This window comes from Cheilinus undulatus, linkage group 2 (genome assembly GCF_018320785.1).
Source record: "Cheilinus undulatus linkage group 2, ASM1832078v1, whole genome shotgun sequence".
In the NCBI taxonomy this organism is placed as follows: domain Eukaryota; kingdom Metazoa; phylum Chordata; class Actinopteri; order Labriformes; family Labridae; genus Cheilinus; species Cheilinus undulatus.
Window position 1 is genome coordinate 18,151,320 of NC_054866.1, and position 27,439 is coordinate 18,178,758.

General features: G+C 37.9%; 1 protein-coding gene across 1 annotated transcript; it reads right to left on the reverse strand.

Moving 5' to 3' along the window:
* Positions 1–384: 384 nt before the first annotated feature.
* Positions 385–25,047, reverse strand: si:ch211-213d14.1 (uncharacterized protein C11orf53 homolog). Its single transcript, XM_041813130.1, has 5 exons — positions 24,919–25,047; positions 22,171–22,271; positions 4,929–4,968; positions 3,427–3,728; positions 385–1,295 (listed from the first exon to the last, which is right to left on the reverse strand). Exons 1-5 carry the CDS (start codon positions 24,926–24,928, stop codon positions 867–869), a joined length of 882 nt encoding a protein of 293 aa, XP_041669064.1. The 5' UTR covers positions 24,929–25,047; the 3' UTR covers positions 385–866.
* Positions 25,048–27,439: the final 2,392 nt, after the last annotated feature.

The window sequence follows — 27,439 nt, forward strand, 5'->3', positions numbered from 1 at the left end:
GTTACATAAATCCTAGGACATTTTGAGATTATAAAACTCAAAAAGGGCTAAAAAAAACTCAAAAAGGGCTAGCATGACATTGGTAAACTACATGTCCCATAATGCATGCACAGTGTGGCTTAAAATTCTCTTCTGTGGATTACCAAATCCAGATATCCTAAACTTTTCTGTTAAAACCTTTTGAGCATCCAGGCCATGTGGATCTTTTCAGAGCTTAAGCCACCAAACTCTCCTGTCTTATTTAGTATTGAGAAACATAAGAGGATGATCAAAAACACAGTTTTAAAACCCACCTTTCTTGTTTATTGTCACATAAAACAAAACGTGAACGTATTGTACTGTTGTACAGCTACTCCATAATCTAACATCAGATGGTTGCTTTTTTCATGATGATGGTATAACTGACTTTCTACACGGGAAAACAAAAAGTTCATTGGAAAAGGGAAGATACAGACACAAATATTTAAAATATTTTCAGCAAAACTTGAAATTAAACCTTTTAAATACAACTGCAATGCTTTCTGTTACACCAGAAAAGTGGAGTGTAATTTCGATTTGCTGTACTAAGCACTAAATGTTGTTTATTTTGTTGTTTTTAGTCCATAATTGTAACAATAACTCATGAAACTCAAACAGAAAAACATATCATACACAAACAGGAGGAAATCCCCATGAGACCAGGATGTAAAACAGGCGGCATGGTCCAACACATTGCTACAAACATATCAACATGTAAATGTTTTCTTTATAAAAGCACTAACATTGTCGACCTAAACACTTTAGAGATGTTTGATGAACTGAGTTTTCTCTATTTGTTGAGTTCATCCATTTATTGTCTGTGAAATCTCCATCTTCATTATTTCTGTTCAGTAGGCCCTCCTGATCTCGTATGGTGACCAGGTGCTCACTCCGTCCTCTTTGGGCCAGCAGGAGTGGCCCTCGCCGTTAGCAGGGAGGCTGGCGTGGCTGTCGGCCTCCTCCGTCACCATCTTTGACACCAGGTCAGTGACGGGGCTGCTCATGTACGGGGGGCAGGAGAAGGAGGTGGAGGGGAGAGGGTAGGAGCTGCTGGTGGTCAGGGGGTGGTAGTGGGCATCCTCCAGGGGGTGCAGGGTGTAGGGCTGGCTGCTGGAAATCATGGAAGAGCCTCGGCTGGGGGAGCGGTACTGGGATGGACTCCCTGGGGGGTCAGGGCTTGGCATGGAGGGCGGGACGCTGACAGAAGCCAGACTGTCTGGACACAGAGAGTCCACCTGGGGTACAGGCTCTGGAACTGACTGCTCCCATGAGTCTCTCTGAGGCAGGAAGACAAAATGATAAGTCATAATTCACTGATTTTATCTTCATAATGAAAGAAAGCATCAACATTCTTGGGACTCAACTGAACCTGTAGTATGAAAACTACAATAAAGATTAAGTTTTATTAAAGCTCAAGCCTCCAAAGCAGTGATATGATCCTCGTGGATTACAGGCATTCTTTTGTTCTTTCGTTCTTTATTTCTTTGAAAATGTGGTGACATTTTGCTTGGAAGAGTTCAAGTGTGTTCATGGAGATTTGGGGGATATGTTTGTATATTTTGGAGTTTCATTGAGAATTTGGATGTTTTGTTTGAAAATTTGGTGGAATTTATTTGAAATTTTTAAATGAATTTTTAAGGAAATTTAGAAATGCAACAGTGATTTTTCTGGGAATATTCTGTAATTATAATTTACTTTATTATATTTTGGGGAGAACTTTCTTTGAAATCTGTAGTTTCATTTCATGGAAGGTTGTAATTTTTGGGGAGTTTGACTGTAAATTTGGTGGTGGGGTCTTTTAAAAGTTTCAAGAATTTTTTGTGGAAATTTCAGGGAATTTTTTTGAATGTTAGGGGAATTAATTTGGAAAGGTTTTGTCTTTTCCTTGGAAAATTGGAAATAGTGATAAAATAGTGATAGAAAATAGTTTAAAAGTTTTGGAGAGGATTTTCTTTGAAATTTCTACTTTATTCTTGGAAATTTTGGAAGTTTGCAATTGTTGGGGAATTTGAGTGGAAATTTGGTGGTGGTGGAATGCTTTAAAAATTTTCAGGGATTTTTTGGGGGGAACTACTCATCATTTCCATGGAATAATGGGTAATGTAATTATCTTCAGATTTTTGTCAGAATTTGATAAGACATTTTAGGGTGAATTTGATTTGAAATTTGGGGGAATTTGCTTTATTTTTTAAATGAAAATCTTTAGAAATCTGTTTGGAAATTTGCTGTAAAATTCTGGGGATATGTTTGCATGTTCTGTAGATTTTGCGTTGTAAGTTTTGGAGAAAATTTGCTTTTATTTACATTTATTTTTTTTTTTGGGTGGGGGGTCATGAGAATTTAAGGAATTTATTTGAATGTCTGGGGGAATTTGTTTGGTAATTTAAAGGCATTTTAATTGAAATTTGGGAAATATAATAATGATGTTTTTGGGAATATGATTTAAATTTTGGGTTTAGAAATGGCTCTGAAACTTGCAGGTGCTTTCACTGATGTATTGGAATTTTTTTTTTACTCTTGGGAATTTGACTGGAAATTTGGTGGTCTGGTGTCCTTTATTATTATCCTTTATTATTTTCAAGAATTTTCATGGAAATTTCATGGAATTTGATCACTGAACTGTCTGCCATTTTCATGGAATTTTGGGGAATGTTTTTATTGGCTAAGAAATTTAAAGGTAAATTTAATTTGAAAGTCTGGGGTATTGGTTGAAATTGTTCAGGAATTTATATGGATTTTTGGGGGATTTGTTTTTATTTAAGTGTTTAGGCTTCATGATAAAGTTTCACTGAAACATTTGGATAATATTTGAAGAAATGTTGTGATACATTTTATGGAATACTATGAAAAATATGCTTGAGAATTTTCACAGAAAATTTCTGTAATTTCTGTATGTAGATTTTGTGAAATAAAATTTTCAAGATATTCTGAACATCAGTGTAAATTTTGTTGCACAGCCTTAACCAGTTATCACGACTCCGCCACGCCCGAAAGTACTGCCCCTCGTTACTGACTGGTCCTGTTCCTTTCTAACCGGCCCAAATGGTTTAAATGGGAGCGTTGCAAGATGGATTCACCAGTGAGAAACATGGAAACGGGCGAATCCATCTGCTTTGCAAGGTTAGCTGGTTGCTGTATAGATTAGAGACTGAAATTACATATCATTTGGATCAAAAGAAACAGATCAAAACACTTAAGTATTACCAAATGGTAATATGAGTACCAAAATACCAAATGGCCCTGAGTTGGGTGCAGTCATTATCAACCCAAAGTTTGAGCCAAGTAGTGAAAAAAAGAAGACAAAAAAAAAATAAACCCTGGGGGCTGGCCCAGACCTATTGTTGATTATCAATACTTAAAATGTCTATCCCCTCCTCATCTATCTTTGTCTGAGACATCTCATCTTACCAGAAATAAATGTGAGGACTCCCCACCAAAAGGAGGCAGTAGAGAGGAGAGGGCTGACGAGGGCAGGAAAGATCCTCCTGAGCTGGAGAAAGCAGCGCTGCGGTAATCACCAAAGGTCTCTGGGTAGTAACTGTCGATGAGGGAGGAGTAGCTGCTCATGGTGGACGGCTCACAGCCCAGAGGTTTACCCCCCAGTGTGGACGAGTAGACGTCTGGGGAGAATTGCTTGGTGGATGAGCAGAAGTCTGAGTCTGACATGAAGGGACGCCTCATGCTGTAGTAGCTGGGCAGCATGTGAGATCCTGCAGAGAGCAAAGTGATGAGTTCAATTAAAACATGAAGACAACTGAGTCATCAACTGAGGAAATGATGGACAACACAAAAACTCTGCAAAAGTGAAGCAGAAATATAGGGAGCTTCCCCTACTGACTGGCAGAGGTTTAGGTTATTCCATCTCCTATGCTAGCGCATCTCAAAAAATTAGAATATCATAAAGAAGTTCAATATTTTTTGGAACTCTTTTCTGAAAGTGAAACCCATTTATTATATAGACTTGTTACACATAGAGTGAAATATTTCAGGCCTTTATTTCTTGAAATGTTGATGATCATGGCTTACAGATAAGAAAACCCAAAATTCAGTGTATCAAAAAAATTAGAATATTACATAAGATCAATTAAAAAGGATGTTTTACACAGAAATGTCAGGCTTCTGAAAAGTATGTTTATTTCTATGCACTCAATACTCTGTTGGGCCTCCTTTTGCATGAATCACTGCATCAATGCAGCGTGGCATGGAGGCGATCAGCCTGTGGCACTGCTCAGGTGTAATGGAAGCCCAGGTTGCTTTGATAGTGGCCTTCAGGTCATCTGCATTGTTAGGTATATATAGGTATATTATTATTTGCATTTAAGTTTATTACACTTATATAATGGCTGACTGTCCTCATGTAGCCTTTTTCTCCAGCCTTTAGAAAGGAGGTTGGGAAGTTCTTGAGAAGGCCAGAAAGAGTGAAAAACAGGAAAAAGGGGGCTTGAAACAATGTCTGGATTCACACATTGTTTAGTTCCAGTAAGTGTTTGGTTAGATACCAAAGAAATGCTTTGAAAGTTACCAAGGAGTGTACTATTGTTCTGCTTGAGATAAATGTAACATCAAGGCTGCATTCAACTCATTCTGACTCATTCTGATCCTGATTCGTCTTAAATGTAGTATTTCTGGCTACAACACTGGCTACGTCTGTTTATATGTCAGTGGACATAAACGCACAGCGCACAGTCACAGCGGGTTATTTAGGCTACACTTTTGTAGCATGAGAGTGAGGTGTCATTGATTCTTTCATATGTACACTAAAGGGTCAAACACAAATTATGGTTCTCTAAGTATTCATTATAGTAAAACATAGGTGGGCTGAATGAGCCCGTGTTGCCAGATTTGTCTCTCAGTCAGTGAAAACTGAGCAATGAAGGTCCTTGTTTTTGTGTTTGGTTTCAGAGTCTCACCTGACATCTGGACAAATGAAGGTGGAGTGGTGGATCCTCCCTGTGAAAGAAAGGACACAGAGAAATAAGAAATACTGACAGATTCATTCTTTTTTTATTAAATTTTTTTGTTTGTTTGTTTTGTGTTTACATAAATGTAAATTCCCATTTATTTTCTGTAAAAACATCCTTTTTAAATGATGCATAACTGACAGAAATTCTGGGGGTTTAGACTTAGACTTAGACCAGTGTATCTGAGATTTTGGAAGGGTAAGTGTTGAAGTCATAAAGCTCCTCTAAGTCTCTGATTTGGACAGCAAAACTTTTACCATGCATTCAACCATTTTTTAAAACATCAAGCTGAGTTGAATTGCTCAGGTTTGAACTTTGAACATATCTTTCTGTATTTTAGCCATAAAAGCCACGCTAACCTTGCAAAGCAAATGAATTTGCCGGACTGTAATCAGGCAAATCCTCCTTGCAAAGTTCAGATCTACAAGGTTTGTGCAGAACTGAACATTTTTCGGACCAATCAGCATCATTTGAGGAAAACGAGGCAGTTGCTATACGGGTGAGGTTAAGTTGTGCTGTGAGTTGATATGGCTGCCACCAGTGTAGCGATTAGCTTGTATGTTGCAATAGTGTCAGTTTAGTGAAAACAGGACCATATTTTTTAATTAAACAAAGAGCAAAAACAGCACTCAAAGCTTTTCATGTGGGCACTCTTCTCTTGACCTGCTTTGGCATGGGTTTGCGAAAGTTATGGGTGGGTCTGAGTTGTACTGTAAGCTAAAGTATACAATGGCTGCTGGTGGAGCAATTAGCCTGGATGTAGATGTAGAAAAGTAGCAGTTTAATCAGATCTCCACCACATTTTGTAATGAAAGCAAGAGCAAAGAGCCACACCTCAATCTTCTCTGAGCAGAGAAGATGATTTTGCACGATGGCCTTCGGCATTAATTTTAACTACTGTCATGCTTTGCTGTTTGTATATTACAGCAGTGTTAGCCTGTTAGCAATGGAGCTGTGCATGCCTACTACCTCATTTTGTCTTCTTGCTCTGATTTACCTGTCATAGATGTGACAGAGGGAACATTTTTCCAATCACCTTCTGAGAACTTTTTGGAGCGTAATGCCCTTTGTATGGTGAATGTGCAACACTGTACATCCATGCAGCGGATATATAAAACAGTCTATCTGCCGTGAGATTATTTGCATGCAATTCATCTGTGTTTGGTCATGGCCTGTCGGTAGTGTTTTTACATCACAGGACTGTGGGTCTCAATCATAAAATGTAAGTAAATCTCATAATTTCAGCTCTACACTTCTTGCAGATTTGTTTATACAGATATGTTTGTGTATTTTGTGTTTTTTTAGATTTTGATGTGTCGTGGGGTAAAATAAAGGGGGGTACTGATAGTGGATTGAGAGAAAAATTGAATCTAAACAATTGTAGCATCATATTACAACATTAAGTTGAAAAAGGGGATGAAGGGATTCTTTCTGAATATTTATGCCAGTCTTTTGTACTAGAGTATTTTTGGACCTAATTACTACATTAAAAAAGCATGGGGGCCATGGCTGTGAGAGACCTTCTATATCTCTGCTGTTATCAGAATAAACGGCGTCCTGGTGCCAAAAGTGAAAGTTAACTCCTGGTTCATCTCACATTGCAAGGAACAACAGCTTCACCAGGAAGGACGTTTTCATGCACTTATGAAGACACGCTGGCTGTGGCATGTTATTGTCGTGCTTCCCTAGAAGATTATCAAATGTCACCATCAGTTTCAGGAATCAGCATGAGCTCATCTGTGCAAACATGAATCTGAATAAAACTTCAAAATAGAAACAAGCGGATGGGATTAATTATTTTCAGAAATGTAAATGGAAACACTATATAAAAACCACTCACTATCACACAGATGTAAACCAATAGTGATATCTACAAAGCATTATTATTAATTATTATGTGTCATCTACAAACAATGCTAGTGTGCAGTTATTATAAAGTTTTTCAATGCAAATTGAATCAACAAGTGTTGACAGTTATGTCTTTTGTCCTGTATTTTCCTTGTGTGTAAAAATGACTTTTTCCATGAGCTTGTTTATATGATTATTTCTCTTTTACATCTGTAAAATAAATCTAAATTATTCAAGAAACACACGAGAGCACAACATTTGTGTCGACTTATTTTTCTTTGATTAAAGTACAGACTTTTTCACTTTAAAAGAAAAGAGAACCATAGCCTCTCGCTTAAACTTTTTCCAGTTCAACATTCATGAAGGTATACCACATGACATCAAAATGGGGAAGCCATGTTGTTTATAAAAAGCTCAACTTTAAACCTATTCTTAGAGGTTAATGATCCTGCATACAGAAAACAGTACTCCTGAAATAAGCTTCACAGTATCGGGTCACATTTTGGGGTTCCACTTTTTGCATTTTAAACTTTTAAAGAACAATAAAAGGCAAAATGTTTGATATCACAAGGCCCAGATGAAATCTTACTTGTCTACTGAGATGTCTGATTTTTTAAAGGAGAATGACACATTATGGAGCAGTAGCTTAATCAAAGTGTGCTGAACTAAACATGAGATTAATTCCATAGAAAAATGATGAACTTATTGCAATCAATGTATTAATGCTGATGGTCCCGATTCATACTAGTCCTTGCATTGCTAATTGTTAGCTAAATCAGTGGGTGTTTGCCATAGAATATGACTTTGACATATTCAAGGCTGAGGCACAGATGGCCTTGTGGTTAAGGTGTGTGGCACGCCCCATGTACACATGATGCCTTGGTCCAAATACGACCTGTGGCTACTTTCCCGCATGTCCCAGCCCCACTCTCCTGTTTCTGACTCTATCCCCTGTCCTCTATAAATAAAAGCCTGAAATTTGCCCCAAAAATATATAGAAAAACACTCAAGTCTATCAATATTTGGTTTAACTCTACAACTAGCCTAAAGCAGAACTGCCATTCCTGGGTGATCGGAGCTTTTCAGTGATTTTAGGTCCCAGGCAAAGCCAAACCAATATAAGGCCCTTGCCCTCTGTGCTAAAAGCAGCCATAACAAGTGAACAAATAGTGTTTTTTAAGCATCTCCACTCAGGTAACAGACACATAGTTATAGGCCTTATCCAAATGTGGAAATTAAAAAAAAAATAACATTCACACATATTTAGCAGTGCTTGCCCCTCATCTCGTAGAGGAGTAACAACATAACCTAAAATTCAAAATGAATAGAAATGCTCACTGCCACATACTTTCAATTTCCATTTCCTACTTTCATTTACTGGCAATTAGCCTAGTGCTAAAACCACCTATGACCGCCAAGGGTTGCCTGCTGTGCATTTATTCTAACTTTCCTCCTTTTTCTCAGTGGGAGGAGCTTTAATTTTCACCTGAACCAGTTAGTTTTCCAAAGACAGAGGAGGATGCATGTTTGGAAAACTCCATACTTTACTACCATACTCCAACTTTTTGGCATTGAGACTAATAATCTGTAGCTGTCTGCCTGTTTCAGTTTCTCTCTCTGTCTGCAGCTCTCACTGTTCCCCTCTTTAGCAGATGGATGTTTACAGTCAGTCTGCTTCTCCTCAAGGTTTCTGCCCTAAGTTTTCTCTCACCTCTGTTATCAAGTCTTTATTCATGGTGAATTAATGTTGGGTTGATGTAAATACTACTGTCTTTTCCTGAAACTTTTGCAACTTATGGTTGAGTTCTTTATAACTACAAACAATTGGTTCATTTAGAGATTCATACATATCATTTGACTTGTGGTACTTCTGCTATATTTGGTAAAAAAAAAAAATATATTTGATGAATAATTAATATCACCGATTCTACTTCCTTACTGCAGTATATCTGAGTTTCTGTTCTTATAGCATTTTCATGCAGAGTCCGAGCGATCAGAGTGCACGGATGCACACACAGGGTTTGACATGATAGGCTCCCCTCTTTGCATATTGCTAACATGAAAGAGTTGATATTAAGCCCGTGTTGGCTGGGAGGCAAGCAAATTTTGAGGGCAGAATTTGAATGTGATTTGCCAGTGCCAAGACTTCCTCATGTGGCCCTGGTACGGCTCAGTGCATCTCTGAAGGCTGCGTATGGAAATCAGCTTGCTCAGGCTCCCACTGACAGTCCCAGTGTAGGTGCGTGTCTATGTGAGCGGTGGAGGAAGAGGGCAGTGATGGATTTATTTATCTTTACTGACCAAAAAGCTCCTTACTTCCTTTGTAAAACACATGTGTAACGACTCATATCCTCACACTGAAATATCTTTCCAGTGCTGACATTTACTGGAAAACGGACACACTTTAAATTAGATTTAAATGATTTTATCTTAAATCTACCCAGATATATCTGTTTCTATTTTTTATTTGATCATATTTTACTCCTGAAGTACCACAGTTTCCCTACAGGGGTCATGAAGTTCAGCCCTATCTTGTACTATGAGTTGTTTTTTTGGTCATCTGATCCAGAAACACGTCATACAAAGTCTCTTCAGTGTCATAAAATGTCACTTGTTTCATTTCTCAAAGTCCTTCACCATTTATGTAACAGCAGCATGTTTGGGCACAGCCCCCCAATAGAAACACTCCCAGAAAAGTGAAGCAGATGAAGTGAAATGGTGTAAGACGCTTTATATTTTCAGCCTCGCTCTCTTTGCTCTAACATGAGGAGTTGGAGTCTGTGGTCAGAGTTTGCTCTGCGCTCTCAATGGCCTTTTATTCCCAGAGATAAAAGGTGGCATTAGCTAACATAAGGACGGGGACGGCTTTAGTGACTGTGTGCATGCTGAGGTCTACATGCGTCATTTGTAAACATAAAAGTAAAGCTTGCATTGAAAAGGTGATGAAATTTACAACCTATTGTGATGGCAGTGTGGACATCCTAATCTGACCTTGACTTTAAAAAGACCATAAAAAATACCTTCTTTAAAATACACTATATGTATTTACAATCCCAATTCCAAAAAGTTGATGCACTGTGTAAATGTAAATAAGAACAGAATGCAATGATTTCCATATTTTGGTCACAAATAAATAATAACAACAAATCAGATGTTGAAACTGAGACTGCAGTCTCTCTCAGGGAAAGCCTTGAATATTTCATGAAGCCAATCACAGCCACATACTGCATCCATCAAAACAGCATGGCTTCACAGTAGAAGAGTCCAGGTGCTGTTGTTAAAAGAGGAGGGGATGCTACCCAATGGTAAACATGGCTCTGTCCCTACTTTTTTGAAATGTATTGCTTCCATCATATTCAAAATAAACTGATATTTTTCATGAAATGATAAAATGTCTGAGTTTCAACATCTTCAATGTTGTTAACATTCTATTGTTGATAAAATATGGGTTCATGAGATTTGACAACCATTGTATTCTGTTTTTATTAACATTCAACACAGCCCTCTGAACTTTTTTTTTTTTACTGAGGCTGTACTAGGAAAGACTTGCTGACAAAATAAACAGTTTTTCATGTGAAAATCAACAGCTAAATGGCCTGAAGTTGCATGATCACAAAGATCCCGATAAATGAAACATCTACTTTAAAGCTCTATATGTCTGATTTTGATTATTGTCTTAGCTGAAATCAAAAAGGTAACTGTAGACAACTCAAGGGATGTACTATTTAGATAAATTTGTCATGTCTGTCTGTTACGTATCTGTTTCTTTATTTATTCCTCATGTGTCATGTCTTGTATTTCCTGTTTTATTTTAAAGATCACTCACCCCTGTCTCTGTTTCAGGTTTGTGTCCCTTCTCTTCCCGGTCATGTGGGTCCTTTCTCTTGTACTGTTCATGACAAAAATTGTACGTCTTTGGTGGCTGGATGTCTACTTAAAATGTTATTTCTGCTTCACTATAAGCTTTTTTTATAGGAGGAAATAGGAAATACTTGAAATGAAACTCTTGAAATGAGACATTTAAAAAAGAGATGAATTTTAGTTGGAAATGGTGTACAGATGATTGGGGATTTTAAATCTATATGTGTATTCAAAATGGCTTGAAAAAAGTGGTTGTTACTGCTCTATAGGAATATACATAGGGAATTTACACACATGCATGCCCCCAGACTCTTCTTGATTTGGGTAAAACCCCTGATCCTTCATACACTCCTCATATTAAAAGCCCATTTTTACAGTAAAGAAAGCAGGTGAAGGTTCACATACTCTATGGAAATACTTATAATGATATTCTTATCTTGTGTTTAATTACTACAGGTGTGTTTCTTTTCTCTGACCGTGTTTTATATTTGTTGTTTATCTATTGAGAACTGTTGTAATAACCAAATTTCCCCCAGTGTGGGATCAATAAAAGCTTTTTTTATCTGTCTTATATTGTGCCTACAGCCAGGGTTGAAAAAAAAAAGGATATTAGTCAAAATAGTTCATCTCCTTTTGGGCACAAACTGTGTGGAAGGATGGGGGTTAACAACTCGTGCGTTCTTTTTAAGAAGGATGTGAGTTATTGATAATAATTAGGGGAAGAGCTAATGCAACTGCATGCTGCAGCTGTTTGTCAGGAGGTCTAGTTGACCAAAAGTTATTTTGAGACAGCGTTTGCAGTACAGAGACGGCCAACATGGACACAAGACAATCTAAAGGTGACTGATAGTGGAGGAAAGTGAGACAGTGAATGCAGCAGCAGAGACAGCAATGGCTGAAAGTTTTAAAGACAAACTGCAAAGGGTATAGCTCTCCATGTTTACCATGTGTCACTGTGTCACAGCACAGAGACTAACATGTATGTCAAACAAACTTGTGACAGATCTGGTCTGCCACAAGTTGATGTTTAAACCTGTAAAAATATAATGCAAACTAGAAAAGCACTCAGAGAGCACAGAGCTCTGCCATTAGCTCTATCCCCCAATAGTAAAGAATCCTTCAAAAAATTCCTGGATCCAGATGGTGATCCAGATCACTCCCAAAATCTAATCAGTTCTTCCTTGTTCCATTTCTGACATTTCCTGAAAATTTCATCAAAATCCATCCATAACTTTTTGAGTTTTGTTGCTAACAATCTAACAAACAACAAAACTAACTAGAATGGCTGTCTGAGGTGGCAGACCCGCGTCTAAGCAGCGCCACCGAGGAACTCATGCTCCCATTGATTACAATGGTGTTCAAAATTTGGAAGTCCAAGAAAAAACGAACGGGTGTGCAGATCATCACCAAAATCTAATCAATTCTTCCCTGTCACTATCCCAACATTCCCTGAAAGTTTGGTGAAGATCCGACTTTCCGTTCTGGAGTTATCTTGTACACATACAAACAAACAAACAAACAAAGATACGGAACCCTTTACATAACCCCCTGCCGATTTCATTGGCATGGGTAACTAACTAACTAACCCTGCCGATCACATAACCTCCTTGGCGGAGGTAATAAGACTGGTGTCATAGCTCAAAAAGTGGCCATCTAAAGTGGTGACTTTCATTCAAGTGTGTCTGGCAGTTTTTATTAAGTACACGTCTGATGAGGATACTGTGACATTATCACAAAAATCTAAACAAAGGGCTATTCCTGAGGACTCGTTCTGTCCTTATAATGATCTATTAATCTACCAACCCAGTTGGATGAAAGTCACCAGCTAACACTAGGTAACACATTCAAACATAGGTGTTTCATTCAAACAAACTGATACGCTGGTGTGCAGAGGAAAATGTTGGAGAAACAGAGAGCACACAATGTGTTCTGACCCACAGTTATCAGTCTGAGCTGATCTGATCTTACTATTTATTACTGTTGTTGATAATGTTTGGTCTGATCTCAGAATCAACATTATAATTACCTTCTCAAGTGTCTCCATGTTTGTAGTTTACATCCCACACATTATGTAGATTTATACTGCTTGATCCCTCTGGTGTGCCCCCTAGTGGCATCCTCCAGTAACTGAACTGAATCACCAATCTTATTTCCCTTAGTTTGACAGGTTTCCAGTCCACTTCTACAACAGAACGTATCTGTCACCATCTCGTATGATAGATGTGTTCGTCTCTGCAGAGTCAATAACACACTGTTTAGATTTAGATAACTGTGGGCTTGGTTTATCAGTTGTTTCTAAAATCTTTCCGTTATTGTCCCCTGACTTTGTCACATCCCTCTGATTCAACACTGGCCCCACAAGTCATGTGTTTAATAAATACCGTGTCCATGACTTTGCAGATGTGCATAGCTGACATGCCTAACAGCTGCAGGGGAAGCATGGCAGCCAACTGATGAAGTTTACACCTTTTATAGTAGTGTATGTCTAAAGCCGCAAGCATTAGCCACCATAAGCTTCTCTATACATCACTCCAAATATAAAAATAACCCCCCTGTGTGTACTTACTTTGGAGATGTGATGATTAATTGCCTTTAAAGCTAGATCATACAAAGAAGAAGCCATATGTGAACACAATCCTGGAATACCTTCTCTGGGCCAAAACTCATTTAAAATGGACTGAGGCAAAATGGAAAACTGTTCTGTGGTCAAAAGAATCAAAATATGAAATTATTTTTGAAAATAATGGACACTGTGTACAAAAGAGACCAAAGAGAGGGACCATCCAGCCTGACATCAGGGCCCAGTTTAAAAGCCTGCATCTCTGATGGTATGAGGTTGCATTAGTGCCTATGATGTGGGCAGCTTACAAATTGAAAGGCACTATCAATGCTGAAAAGCATATAAAGGACTTAGAGCAATATATGCTCCCATCCAGAACCCTCTTTCTTTGAAAAGAACTGGACTATTTCATCAAGACAATGCTAAACCACATACTGCATCCATGACAACAGCGTGCCTTCACAGTAGAAAAGTCTGGGTGCTGAACTAGCTTGCCTGTAGTCCACACATTTCACCAGTAGGAAACATTTGGTGCATCGCACAACAAAAAAATCTGTCATAGAAGACACAGCTAGAATCCAACATTAGACAATAATGGGACAACATTCCCCAAACTTGAGCAACTGGTCTCCTCACTTCCAAACTTTTACATACTGTTGTTAAAAGAAGAGGGATGTGCTACACAACGATAAAGATGGCCCTGTCCCTACTTTTTAAAAATGTATTCCTTCCATCATATTCAAAAATTTCATGAGCCTATAAGGATATGGATGTGACTTCTGCTGTTAAACCACTCCCAGAGTTAAACCAAAGCCAGTGATGTTTTATCCTGTTATCATGGTGGAATAAAGATAGCTATGAAGCTCTAGCAGAGAATTGGATGATAACTTATGCACAGATAAAGAGGCAAACCAAGGTCAATTTTAACCCTTCAGTGGAACAAATGTGATTATTTCCTTAAATTATATCGTTTTCAATATGTTTCCCCCTAAACACTTTGACCATACCTGTCTTTTTTTTTAAATCTATCATTAAATGCTCCTCTGATAATAACTTCAGTCAAAGTAATTTAAATATTTCTTTGTTTTCATAGTCAAAAGCAAGGAATAATCTCAATACAGCTTTTTGACTGCATTATTTTAAAGTTAAACCTTGAATATATGACTTGAACTGAAGTTTGTGAGAAAATTGTAACAGATTTTTTTTTTTTTTTTACAGAACTTATTTTTACAGAACTCACTTAAGTTCAAAATCATGCCATTCCACTGTTACCTCATCCTGCTACTGTCATATTTTAAAATCTGCACTCTGTTCCTGCACAGTAAGCAACAGCTGCAACCCTCCTCCACCCCAGCCACCTCTATTACATCTCATCTGTGCTCAGGTCCAGGTTCTTGGTAGTCCACTTTGCATCCCTTCATCGCCACCCCCAAGCCATCTCATCAATGTCAGGGTCAAGATCCTCAGAAAGGGAAATTTGTCATGGACATAAGTGCAGCACATCACAATGGAGTCTTCTTTACAAAGATATTTACATTTCCAAACTTGTAAAACAAGTGTATCACTATTATTAATACTCTCCTGATTGAAATGCAATCACAGAGAACTGCCTTTGTATGACTGGATTAGTATTAACTTTTGATAGTCAGTTTAATGTATGCTAGAACATTGTAAATCTAAACTGCTGCCATACAAACTGCACAGCTATAAACATCTTGTTTTATCTTTAACAAACATCTTTGCTAACAATATTTCATAGAAATGGAATTTACTTTTTTGTTTAACATTGCATTCATATTGTTGCATCCTAGGGTGATGGCTTTCTTTTCTTTCTTAACCCCTTAAAGCCTGAAAACATGAATAATAGCCAGAAAATTATATTTTTTTGTCACTGAAATGTTTATTTAACTTTCTACTGAAATTAAAAAAAAAATTCTACAAAATTTAACAGTTATATTTTTAGTATCTCATTTTATTCATTAGGTGTTTTTGGTAACTGATAATCCACTTGAGGGTGTTTTTTATCATTTATCAGATTGTATTCAGAAGTTTTTTTTTTAGTAATTTGTTGAGCATATTTATAAGATAGTGGTATCATAAAAGTATGTATCAAATATGCGACAACAGGCCTTAAGGGGTTAATTTGAGGACATTTTAGGACCTTCATCTGATGTGTCAAACACTATAGGCTCGGTATGTTCAACACTGGCTTGACAAATTGAGCTAATCCAGCTGGCCAACTGCCTGTTCTTTGTTTTGATTACAGGAAGTGATATTGCCTTAGGGTAGACAGAACATGAAGCTGGAGCATAAACCTATGAGCCAACTGCAAATGTAACTTTCTTTGAATCAAAGCACATAAGAAAACCATCCTCCTTACTTGATTATTTAGCTTAATAACTTACCGATTAGTTTACAGTCTAAACCACTAATCTGAAGTCTTCTTGAATACAGCATGACATTCATTTAGCAAAACATGGTCCCGTTACAGTAAGAGTATGCTTAAGGGTGTGACTTCCACTGATTGTCAAGATGCAATGAAGCATCTTTTTAAAATTATTATTATCATTATTATAATTATAATTTTTATTATTTGACATTACGACACACTTAGAGAGGTCAGCTTTCCATTTTATGCCCAGGTTCTATGTGGGTGTCATTCTCTAGGGGTACTCCATGACAGTAAATCAATGTACAGGGCACTTGTTTTGTCACAATTGTGAAACAAGTATTTATAATCCAGTTCACTAGATTTACATGATTTTACTTGTGTAAAAAGTTTGAAAACCACTGCTCTACAGATATAAATATGTGTAACATGCCATATCAGCCCAGCTTATCCTGCAGAAACAACACTCTTATTTTCTCAAGTGATATAAAAAACTTCCACGCATTCACAATAAGTTATGGGCCTAATACTGTATAATACTCTCTACAATATTAGTGTTTCAGTCAGGAACACTCTTGTCATTCATTTTACCATTGTACTGCAAAATAGATAAACAGTTTTACTTGGCTGAGAAGGTTCTGCTTAAAAGATGCTCCTTGGGTTAGTCAAGCAATATGCTTTGACTTTCCAGGGAGTGCATGGCTTAAAACCCCCATATGGATAGATACATGTAAGACAATGAGTACAGAACACATTACAATTAGTTCAAAAGAAATAAATCCATAGTAGCATGAATCTGAATATGAGGGTGCAAAAAGCTTTGTGCTATAAAGGAGGAGGCTGGGGAGGAGGAGGTTAAGCTTTGCCAGCATCAGAAGCATGGTGCATCAGCATTAATGCAAGCAGGAAACAGTGAGAAGTATGTCAAATTTAAATACACTGCTGTATTGAGAGAAAGAGGTATGATTGGCTGTGGGAGCTGGGAGGTGATAATTGGAATCAGTTGGCCGTCAGCTGATCACAGCTGGATGTATGACTAGCATGTCCTGTGCTAGGCATCCTTTCTTCTACAATAAATCACAGTAAGCATGTGAAGATTTCCGATTTACATGAGGAATCATAGGAATCTTATTTTTGATAAAGTAAGCAAGTATCCTGGATAATTGTAAACAATGTGAGAAAATTATCTCTCTTAAAAGAGAGTTTTTTTTCATGAAACTTTTCAGTAACACTTTACAGAAACTATACATTTTTAGCATCAATAGAGAAATAGTAATTGTAAATTGTAAAGCATTAGTGAAAACTTCACTCCTCAGTCACAGATACAATATTAGGAATAATTTAAAGGTCTTCAGTTAGTTGTAAATACTTTATTGATGCATTAGTAAAGCATAAGTAGATCTTTAGTGAAGCATGCAGGTTAAGTCATCATCACCAAAGCATGAAATGATATATATGTCATTCATAAACACAGCTCTTGATGCTTTGTTTTCACATTTAATTTATTAACTTATACTTTACTTATGCTATATAGTGTTTGGTCATTGTAAGGTGTTTCCATATTTTCTGTTCTTTTTTATTTCATCTCATTATTTCAGAAAATTAAAAAAAAGTTGTATCTTCTCATCTAAAATGAAATATGCTTCTAAAACAAATGTTACTAATTGTTGCATGAAGAATCACAGAAAGCATGTACCAGGTAAAGAATTCAGGTCAAAATCTGGCTTTTTTTTTTTAGATATGTATATTTCTGGGGGTTGGACACAATCTGAAACAAGGGCAAGAGAGTAGGGATCCAAACCTATATCTATGAATATCACAGTCACTCAGCATTACAGCTTTATCTAGCTCACCAAACAGCAATAGTATTACCAAAAAATTGCTCTGCATCCTAACGTCCAAATTTGGTCAGTTCTGACATTACAAACCAAACTGCCAAACTCGACATTTAAGAACAGCAGTGCAGCAACCTCTTGATAACTGTGTGGTGGCTATGTCTACCTCTTATATAAGGTCTGTGGTTAGGAACAAAAGTTAACGGGATCTACTGTAAATAAAAGATTATAGCCACCTACATCCTGAAAATGTTTTTGCTTGTAGCTAAACCCAACCATATGTGTATTTCATCCTTCAGAGCAGCTCTGCTTCACTTAATTTGTGTTTAGATGAAACTCTCATCTGTCACCTGTACAGCCAAGAATTATGCATCCTCCCACTCACAACTCCCCTCGTATCACACAACCCAACAGCTGTGACCCCTTTGCTGCATGGAAATAAGTAACTGCTCTAAATAACTGTTTGTTTCTGACCAAATGTTGCTCTGTAGAGAGGATGTAGGGACATTCTTTCTTTTTGTCACATATCTAGTTGTACCTCTCAAAATCCCTTCATCATGTTGGTCATCAGTGATGTGCATGTCTAAGAAACCAAACAATAGATATACACTACCACTCAAAAGTTTGGGATCACTTGGAATTTTTCTTGTTTCCATGGAAAAACTCATGGAATTAGTCTGAATAGGAAATACAGCAATACAGAGTGTGTGCTCTAATACAGAGTTAGAAATAACTATTTTTACGAAAAATGTTTTATAAACTTTCCCTTCATTGAAAAAAAACACCTTTTGCAGCAATTACAGCTGTGCAGACATTAGGCATTCTGTCAGTTTTTCAAGGTAATCTGATGAGATTTCACCCTCATGCTTCCTGGAGCATCTCCCACAAGAAGGACTGGCTTGATGGAGTCTTTCTTCACACCATACAGTTAAGCTGCTCCCAAACAGCTCAAAAGGGTTCAGATCCAAAGACTGCTGGCCACTCCATTACAGTCAGAATTCTGGCTGACTGCTTGTTCTTTAAATATTTCGTAGACATTTTGGTGGTGGGTTTTGGGTCATTATCCTGCTATAGGATGAGATTGGCCCCAAGCAAGTGCTGTTGGAGGGTATGGCATGGCTTTGCAAAATCCTGTGATAGCTTTCCTTCCTCAAGGTCCCTTCTACTCTTTACAAATCTCCTATTCCACCACCTCCTAAGCCCCCCAGACCTTTACGCTGCCTCAACCTCGCTTGACTGATGGTTTTAAGCACTGTTCATGCATTCTTTCATTTGTTCTGCATCTCACAAATATTTTTTTGTTTTATTCAAAGACCTCAAACTTGGACTCATCCATGTATGACACCTTCTTCCAGTCTTCCAGTGTACAGTCTTTTTACTGTCTTATTACCTCCGTTAGTTTGTTTGTATGTTAGCAACATACTGTAATTTAAAAAGCTATGGACAGATTTTGATGAAATTTTCAGGAAATGTCAGAAATGGCACAAGGAAGAACTGATTAGATTTTGGGAGTGATCCAGATCACCGTCTGGATCCAGGAATTTTTTAAAGGATTCTGTACTATTGGGAGACAGGGCTAATGGCGGAGGTCTGCGCTTTCTGAGTGCTTTTCTAGTTAGTAAAATGTTTTCTAGCTGTGCAACATGATTAACTTGGATTAGCAGCCATACTAGGAGATAGATGCAGAGGACTGACAGTCGCTGATAACTGTTTGTGGACTATAAGAAAATGTTTTTCTTTGGAAAACAAAGAAATGTGGCAGTGATCTCAAACTTTTGAGCGGTGGTATGTTATAAAACATAGACACCAAAATACTGGATTTTATTCGGTTGTCAGTTATGAAAATTGAAAGTAAACTAATGCACATTGTCTAAACTGCACAAACACATGATCAAAGTTTCAGTCTGCAAATGTTGCCTCTGTTTTTGTGCAGTTTAGATAGTGTGCAGGAGTTGCCTGCTATATTTATACAATCATCCCTCCCGTGGCATCTGTCTTATGATTTAGATTAGAGTTTTTAAAGTGTGAGGTGGGTGCTCTCTGGAGAGTGCCAGTAGACTTCAGGGGAACAAAGAATGAGAAAACATCCAGAAAAAAATGATCTGCTTAGCGGACGTCTGCTATATGCTTGGTAAAATGGATTGATTTTTAGTAAATAAAGAAAGACAGAGAACAGATTCAGGAGTGAGGGGATAAAGAGGAAGTCCAACCATGACTGTTGAAAGTTTGGATTTTCCTGGATTGATCCAGGCGATGCTCCAAGGCCAAAGTCTTTAATTTGCAAAGAGGTGTGGGCTAATGATAGCAACTCTAACGTTGGTGTGCATGGGTTTTCTTCACTGGTCAATAGAAAGTACTGGTTGAGGCTGCAGTTGGAGGATGACCCACAGTTATTCCATTCCTGCCCACTAAATAAGAGGTGATCACAATAATAAGGCAAATCTTGGCAGTTAGTTCATTGCTGAAAGCATACATGAAAAAATGATTTTGGCCTGTGTGTAATTTTGACATAGCAATATGAAAAGCAATGATGGGAAAACAATCTTGTCTGACCATCTCTGATGTTTTAATTTTTTTTTTTAACTTCTTAGGACACACTGCATCCTGACATAAAGGCCTTTGAACAAAATAGTAACTGTAACTGGGGAAGAAAATGTGTATCATGTCATAACAGCAACTTAGCTTTAGCACTGGGCTATAGCAGCGATCCTGTAGGAAGTTCCAGCATTTACCTTTGACTATGACTCCCAGCCACAGCCCATGTCTGAGGTGATTCAGGGCTGCAAGGTTGGTAGAATGATCAAATCCCCCCCCCCCCCCACACTGCACAGACATTCTCATTTGGTGGACGCTAATTTAAGACCGTGAGGGCCCAATTTAGAAATGAGTCACATCTTTCACTTGCACAAATTGCAGGGTCACAAAAGTTACACAAAAGTACTTGGCCGCCTGACTATTACACCAGCAGGGACTGTAATGACATTCTATTTCAACACATGTACTTTAATATGGAGTTGACCCCCTTTTGCGACTAAAACAGCCTCTGCCCTTTCTTGGAAGACGTTCCACAAATTTTAGAGTGTTTCTGTGAGAACTTGTGCCCATTTATTGAGCAAAAGCATTTATGAGGTCACTAAGAAGGCCTGGCTCACAATCTCTGTTACAGTTCATCCCAAAGGTGCTTGATGGGACTGAGGTAAGGGCTCTGTGTGGGCCAGTCAAGTTCTTCCACTCTGAGCTCTAGTGTTGTAGTACTTGAGGATGTTCTTGGTCTTGAGACCGGTCTCAAGACCATTTTTTTAATGTCTTGGTCTTGTTTCGTGCTCAAGAGCATTTTTACTCGGTCTTGTCTTGGTCTTGGATTGGCCAGACTCAGGTTTTTCCATCAAGACCGGTCAAGACCAGCCCTGATCAGCTATTCTTCTATTTTATTAATGTGATAATAAGGGGGAACACTTGCTAAAACAACAAATAGCACCTGCATAAACTTGGACACTAATCCATCTTATTTCTAGTCAGAAATACCACTCTGGTCTCAGGCAAGTCATGCTCTCGGGTAGTGTGGTCTTGAGTACAACACTACTGAACTCATCAAACCATGTCTTTCTAGTACTTGCTTTCTGCACTGGGGCACAGTCATGCTGGAATAGGAAAGGGCCTTCCCCAAACTGTTGCCATAAAATTTGGAAGCATAGCATTGTCCAAAATGTCTTGGTATGCTGAAGCTTTAAGATTGGCCTTCACTGGTGATAAGTGGGCTAGCACAAACCCTAAAAAGCAGCCCCATACCATTAATAGTATTAATGTAAATAAATTACATGTATGTAAGGGATTAAACTGTCTTGATGTGATAGTTTTAGCAGCTACTTTCATTCAAATGTTGCACTGGAGGAAGGTGATTGTTGATCCTTACTCTCTTTTTGTCGTATCTTCTTTTTTTGTCTCTCACTCAATACCCTCATTATGCAATGCATTAGCAGCCTGCATATCTATGGAGTGGACATGCCAATGCTAAACAGAAAGCAAACAGTGAATGCTGTCCTGGAAAAGCCTTTTGACAGGCGGTTTGTTTAAAATGAAAAGCCAGTCTTGCTCATGCATGCAGACGTCTAAAGGCAGAATCTGTGAGTGTGTGTTGGCGTGTGTTCCTGAGACAACAATAGGAGGCTTGTCTGTGGCCTGTACATGGCGCAGGACAATATCGGCTGGCAGGTGTGCGGGGATCAAACTTTGCATAGGCAGCCTCCTTCACTGGCCCTTTTTCTGCCTCTCTGTGTAACCTGTCCACCTCAGGCTTCCCACCCCGCCCCCACCTCAACCTGCACCTCAGGGGGTTTTTAGGAGATCATGGCTGCTACTATTGCGAGCATTGTGTCAGTGTTCTTTTGTGAGGTTGGGATAGGACTCTTTGTGTCTCTCTCTACACACACAGATATTTACAGAATGGCTTTGTGAGCGCCCGAGGGGAGCAGGAGACAGAGGAGGGAGGCTACAGGTGGTCAATGGATCAACCATGGATCGTTGGTCCACAAAACAAGCCAAATGTAAACAAGGAGAAGAGATTTTTAAAAGGCGACCTCTTAATTGTGCCACCAACAGAATGTCAACTGTGGCTGTGCTGTTTGGTTTGGGAGAAAAATGAAGTGGGGAGAGACAGAAGGGACAAAAGCAGAGGGGTTTGGACCAGGTTATGCTTACACTGTATCTGGGCCCGTTTGTCTGTCGGGATCGCTTCTCCGCCAACAGGTCTTTGACTGTGTGCTTCACTCGAACGCCTTGGTACACCCTCTTAGAATATTCTAGATGAAGCAGAAAGACAGTGTGGGAATCTACATTTGATACAAATCTAAAAACAGTTTGACTTCATACAAATTTTCATCCATCCCCACAAATGTGTGTTCATTTGAATGTCTGACAGTTTTATTCATATAGGTGAATGGGTCTTTGGGATCGGTGTGTAAATGTCATGGAAATAGCCTTTGGTTTGGTCAATGCAAATGGACTGCTAAAAAGAGGCAATTTACTGCAAGCATGTACTTGAATGTGCAAAACTTGGGCTGTTTGGACGGGTTTAAAAATATAATCCATGATGAATGCAGCAGACAGCATATAAACATTATCTGACTAATTTGAAATGTGTGCTGTTAGCCATTGTGGTACATTCCTTGGTAGTTTTTTATGCATGCAGATTTTGTAGGCAAAAAACAAAACAAAAACAAAAACAAACAAACAAACAAACAAAAAAACAATCCTGTAATGAGCCAAACTTTTCAAATAGATGTTTTGGATAAGCCTAAATCTTGCTCAACTGCTCATCAGATTTTGAAAATAATTTAAATACAAAAACATTAATAAGCTTAAGATACCTTGAAAGTTCTATGTAGCAGGTTCTTAATTTTTCATTACTATTATTTTTAATTTAGTCTAGTTTTAGTCGATGAAAACTCAAACATTTTGGTCTGGTTTTAGTCTATAAAAAGTCCTCACATTTTAGTCTTTACTTTTAGTTAATGCATTTATTTTCTGCCTAAATCTGGTACTAAATCATGGTAGTGTTGTCTATGCACCCTGCCAAACCTGGGGTCGCTGTTTTCTACAGCTGAGTGGCAGAAGAAATACAGCTGCATTGTTTTTTGACAGATTTACCCACAGTGGGGAAATGTCATGGACTTTGAACGTCTGACGAAAACTACGTTACATTTTAGTCTAGTTTTAGTCAGGTTGATGAAAACTAAACTTACTTCTTGTCAGTTTTAGTCATCACAGTTCTATTTTTGTTAGTCTTAGTCTAGTTTTTAGTCATGGAAAAAAAGGCTGTCGATGAACATTTTTAGTCATAGTTTCAGTCGACGAAATTAACACTGATTGGTATTCATCTATACAAAATACTTTGTGACATACATATACACGTTAAGTGCCATTTGAGGATTAACGGGGGGTTCAGGCTATTTTCAGCATTTAGCCTTTTTAGAGACATTAAGACACAAAAGGCAGCACTCTAACAAACACTGGGTTTAGAAATACTTGTTGATGATTGCTTAAATCAATATACAATACTTCAATTAGTTTGGATGTAAAGCTCTACTAGCCAAGATTAACCTTACATCTCTGTGATGCAAGCAGAGATACAACTAAACTATTTTCACAAAAAGATTGGTGTGGATCTTACTCCATAATTTTAGACAGAACTTACACATAGCTGGTGCAACAGACTGCAGCCATTATTTTAAAAGAAAGTAAGAAAGATCTAAGATTATCGCCTGAACTTAACCACAGAAAAAATAACTTGTTATGGATTGAAAAGGAAAGTAGGGAAGAGTATAAAGGTAAACAAACAAGGTTCAGATGACCTCTGACTTGCCCACTGAGCTGTCTGTGATTTATTTTTTTAAAGTGAGATAAGACATTAAGGATCAGTGATGGACATATTTTACATCACTGTGACTGTAGGAAGATGATGCAGGGGCTTAACCAAAGTGTGCTGAAAGGGATGATAAAGCATGCAAAAAATAAAAATTGATGCACTCATTGTGACCTTTACTGCTTTGCAATTAATGCATTACTGACAGCCCTATGTTATAGCTGTGATCCTTCATACATTTTGCGATTCATTAATGCACAAATATTTTGAAAACTGCATTAATTGCATTTCTTTGTTCCTTTTGGCACACCTTTGTTAAGCCACTGCAGTATCTCCCTGCAGCTATGGTTGTAAAAAATAAGTACGTCACTGCACCTTTGAGGTTTTTGTGAAAGGAAACGAAACATTCAAAAATAGCTATATGAGCAAGTCCAACTTCATCTGCACCATATTCTATCAAACATTTACCTTTAAATACCATTCTCTCATTTTCTTTTGGAACCAAAAAAAATTCTTTGACAGTGGTCCAACTCATGACATAAACTTCAATGTAAAGTTCATTAATTATTTTCAAAATAAAGCAGGTAGTTTATCCTTTGAGTCAAGATTTGTTTAAGACAGTCAAAATGACTACAAAAAGCATACCAAAAAAAGCTCCTGCATCTTTAAATAACCCAATTACACCCTTCAGCAATATTAAAAAAATATATGATTACTTTATTTTACTAAAAAACATTTTGTAAAAATAACATAAAGCAGAATAATATGCTTTCACTGTGAAAACAGATGGACACCAATCACAATATATACAAAAATACCCCTTAATATTGAAAAAAAACATCTGTGAGGAGGGTTTGTTAAAGCCAACTAAGATAGTTTACAACTTTAACTTTCATACATAAAAACGTCATCTTATTTAAGGCCTCCTACTGCATCATTAAATTAGAAATAAAGAAATATACAAATAAAGACATGAAGTGTTTAAAGGATATAAAATCTATTTTCTAACATAAAGACAGTATTTGTATTGGAAATACAATGACAGTAGTGGCAGCTGGGAGTCTGTGTAAGAATGAAGGTCTCACCTGTGTCCATGATGCCGTGGAGCAGTCCGACACACACGCACACACACACACCCACACCCTAACACATAGACTCACAGAGGCCTGTGTATTCTCCCTCTGCTCTATTTGCCTACAGTAGCTAAATCCCGGTGAGCAGCACCATTCTGTGTGTGGCGTGCCACAGCGGGAGCTTTAACTACGCTGACAGGAGGGCAGGGACACATGGAACATGCCACCTCACACTGCACACATGAGGAGGCAGCTTTTCAAAATGACCTTTATCCATTTGTTTAAATGCAAATGTTTGGTAGGGACGTTTTTTACACTATTTGCATCTGCACTCAAGATTAGGGGTTGGAAGCATCAGGAGCATGGATGAGAGAGTTTGGGAGGAGAGTGTGTCATCCTCCCTAGCCCCCACACTCACTCGTCAGCCATATTTGAAAAGACATATTGTTTCCACATTTTGATGTAAGCTGCAGGAGTTTTCCTGCTGCTGGTTTGTGGGATAGTCTCTGTTTTTGTCCTGCTTAGGGCTTTGGCTTCTCAGGAGTAAATAAATCCTCAACCCAACAACACAGAAGTCTTTTGTTTTCAGTTTGTGGTCAGTCATTTCAGGTCACACAGCTCACAACACACTTTGATTCCTCCTGAGAGAAATTATTTCCTTTTTTTTTAACTAGGCTATTCTGCATAATAGGATACCATACTGCAAGTACACACTAAAATAGAGGTGCTGAAAGGATTATGAAAGCTATAAACAAATGAATCATCACAGCCTAGTATTTAAAGAAAAGGAGACAAAGGCTGGAGGCAGAATTTACTAAACAATTTATTGTCTGTCTGGAGTTATAACAAAGCTTGTGTCTGACTTTTTCAGGGTTTCCTGGCTCGCAGTGTTCTTGTCTGAATCTAACTCCCAGAGTTCCATTTATAAACAAAATAATGACATCATACATGAACATCCCATACTGTTTGATGCTAGCTTGATAAAGACTGGACCTCTATGGAGTAACTGTGCATTAAAATTAAATTTTTACCCAAGTGAATGTGCATGTAATTTATCATGATCTCCCCTAACAAAAAGTAACAGAGCCTGGCATACAACAGTTCCTGAAACAGTCCGAAACAGTAAGTCATATTGTAACACAACACAAAGTTTACAGATTTATAATATTAGCATAATCAAAATTATGTATTTCTATTGGGAATTTGTTTCAGAAAGCTTTCTTGATGGCCAGCCATGGTGTTTTTTTTTGTGACAAAAGTTTTCAACTCGCTCTAACTTAACCTAAAGGATGCTTTTAAGTCACTTGTGAGACCAAACCTTAACCAGAAGCAGTGCTCAATGTTCAGTGTTTTTTTTTTTTTATCACTAGCTGATTTTTATTTTGAAATGACAAATCCAAAATCAAGAAACAATTTAATTTTAATTGTATTCCTTTTTCTTCATTTATCTTTTTATTTATTTTCAACATTTTATAAAGTTGTATTCCTTTTTGAAAACAGAAAAAAAAAACAAACAAGAAACAATAAAAGAAAACCCTTTCTTTTCTATTTTTGATTTTTAATTCAATATTTAACCTTGTAAAGCAGATGGATTGGCCATATTCCATGTCTGTCATCAGGCAAGTCCATCTTGCAAAGCTCCAATCCAAAATGTTTGTCTGAAAACTGACGTGACCAATCAGAATTTGATGAGCTACAGGTAGGATTTAGTTGTATTGGAAGCCAATAGCTATGGCCGTTCCCAGTGTAGAGATGAACTCAGAGGTAGATATGATTTCTCCATATAATTTCTATAAAGTAATGCCAATTAAATAAAATATGTAATGTAAAATAAGTGACTGCCTAAATATTCATCCCCTTCATGTCATTATTTAGTAGATCCCCCTTTGGCTGCAATCACAGCACTGAGTCTTTGTGGATAGGGTTTAATCAGACTTGCACTTCTGGACACTGCAACTTTACTTTTTTGCAAAACTGCTCAAGCTCGGTCAGATTGCACTGGGATTGGATGTGAACAGCTTTTTTCAGGTCCAGCCACAAATTCTCTGTTGGATTGAGGTCTGAGCTTTAACTCAGCCTCTTCAGAACATTCACCTTATTGTCTTGAAACCAATTCTGTGTAGTTTTCACTGTATGCTTCAGGTCATTGTCTTGCTGGAACACAAGCCGTAGTTCTCCTGCATACTGAATGAGATTGTCCTCCAGGATTTTCCTATATTTTGCTGCATTCATGTTACCCTATACCTTTACAAGCCTTTCAGATCCGGGTGCAGAGAAGCATCCCCACAACATGATGCTGCCACCATCGTATTTCACAGTGGGGATGGTGTGTTTGTGGTGATGTGCAGTGCTTAGTGTCCACAAAACATAGTGTCTTGTCTGATGGCACCATTTTGGTCTCATCAGACCAAATAACTTTCTTCCACTTGACCATGGAGTCTCTCACATGCCTTTCGGCGAACTCTTGTCGAGATTTAATCTTCTCTTTGCCACTCTCCTGTACAGCTTTGACTGGCGAAGAACCTGAGCAACA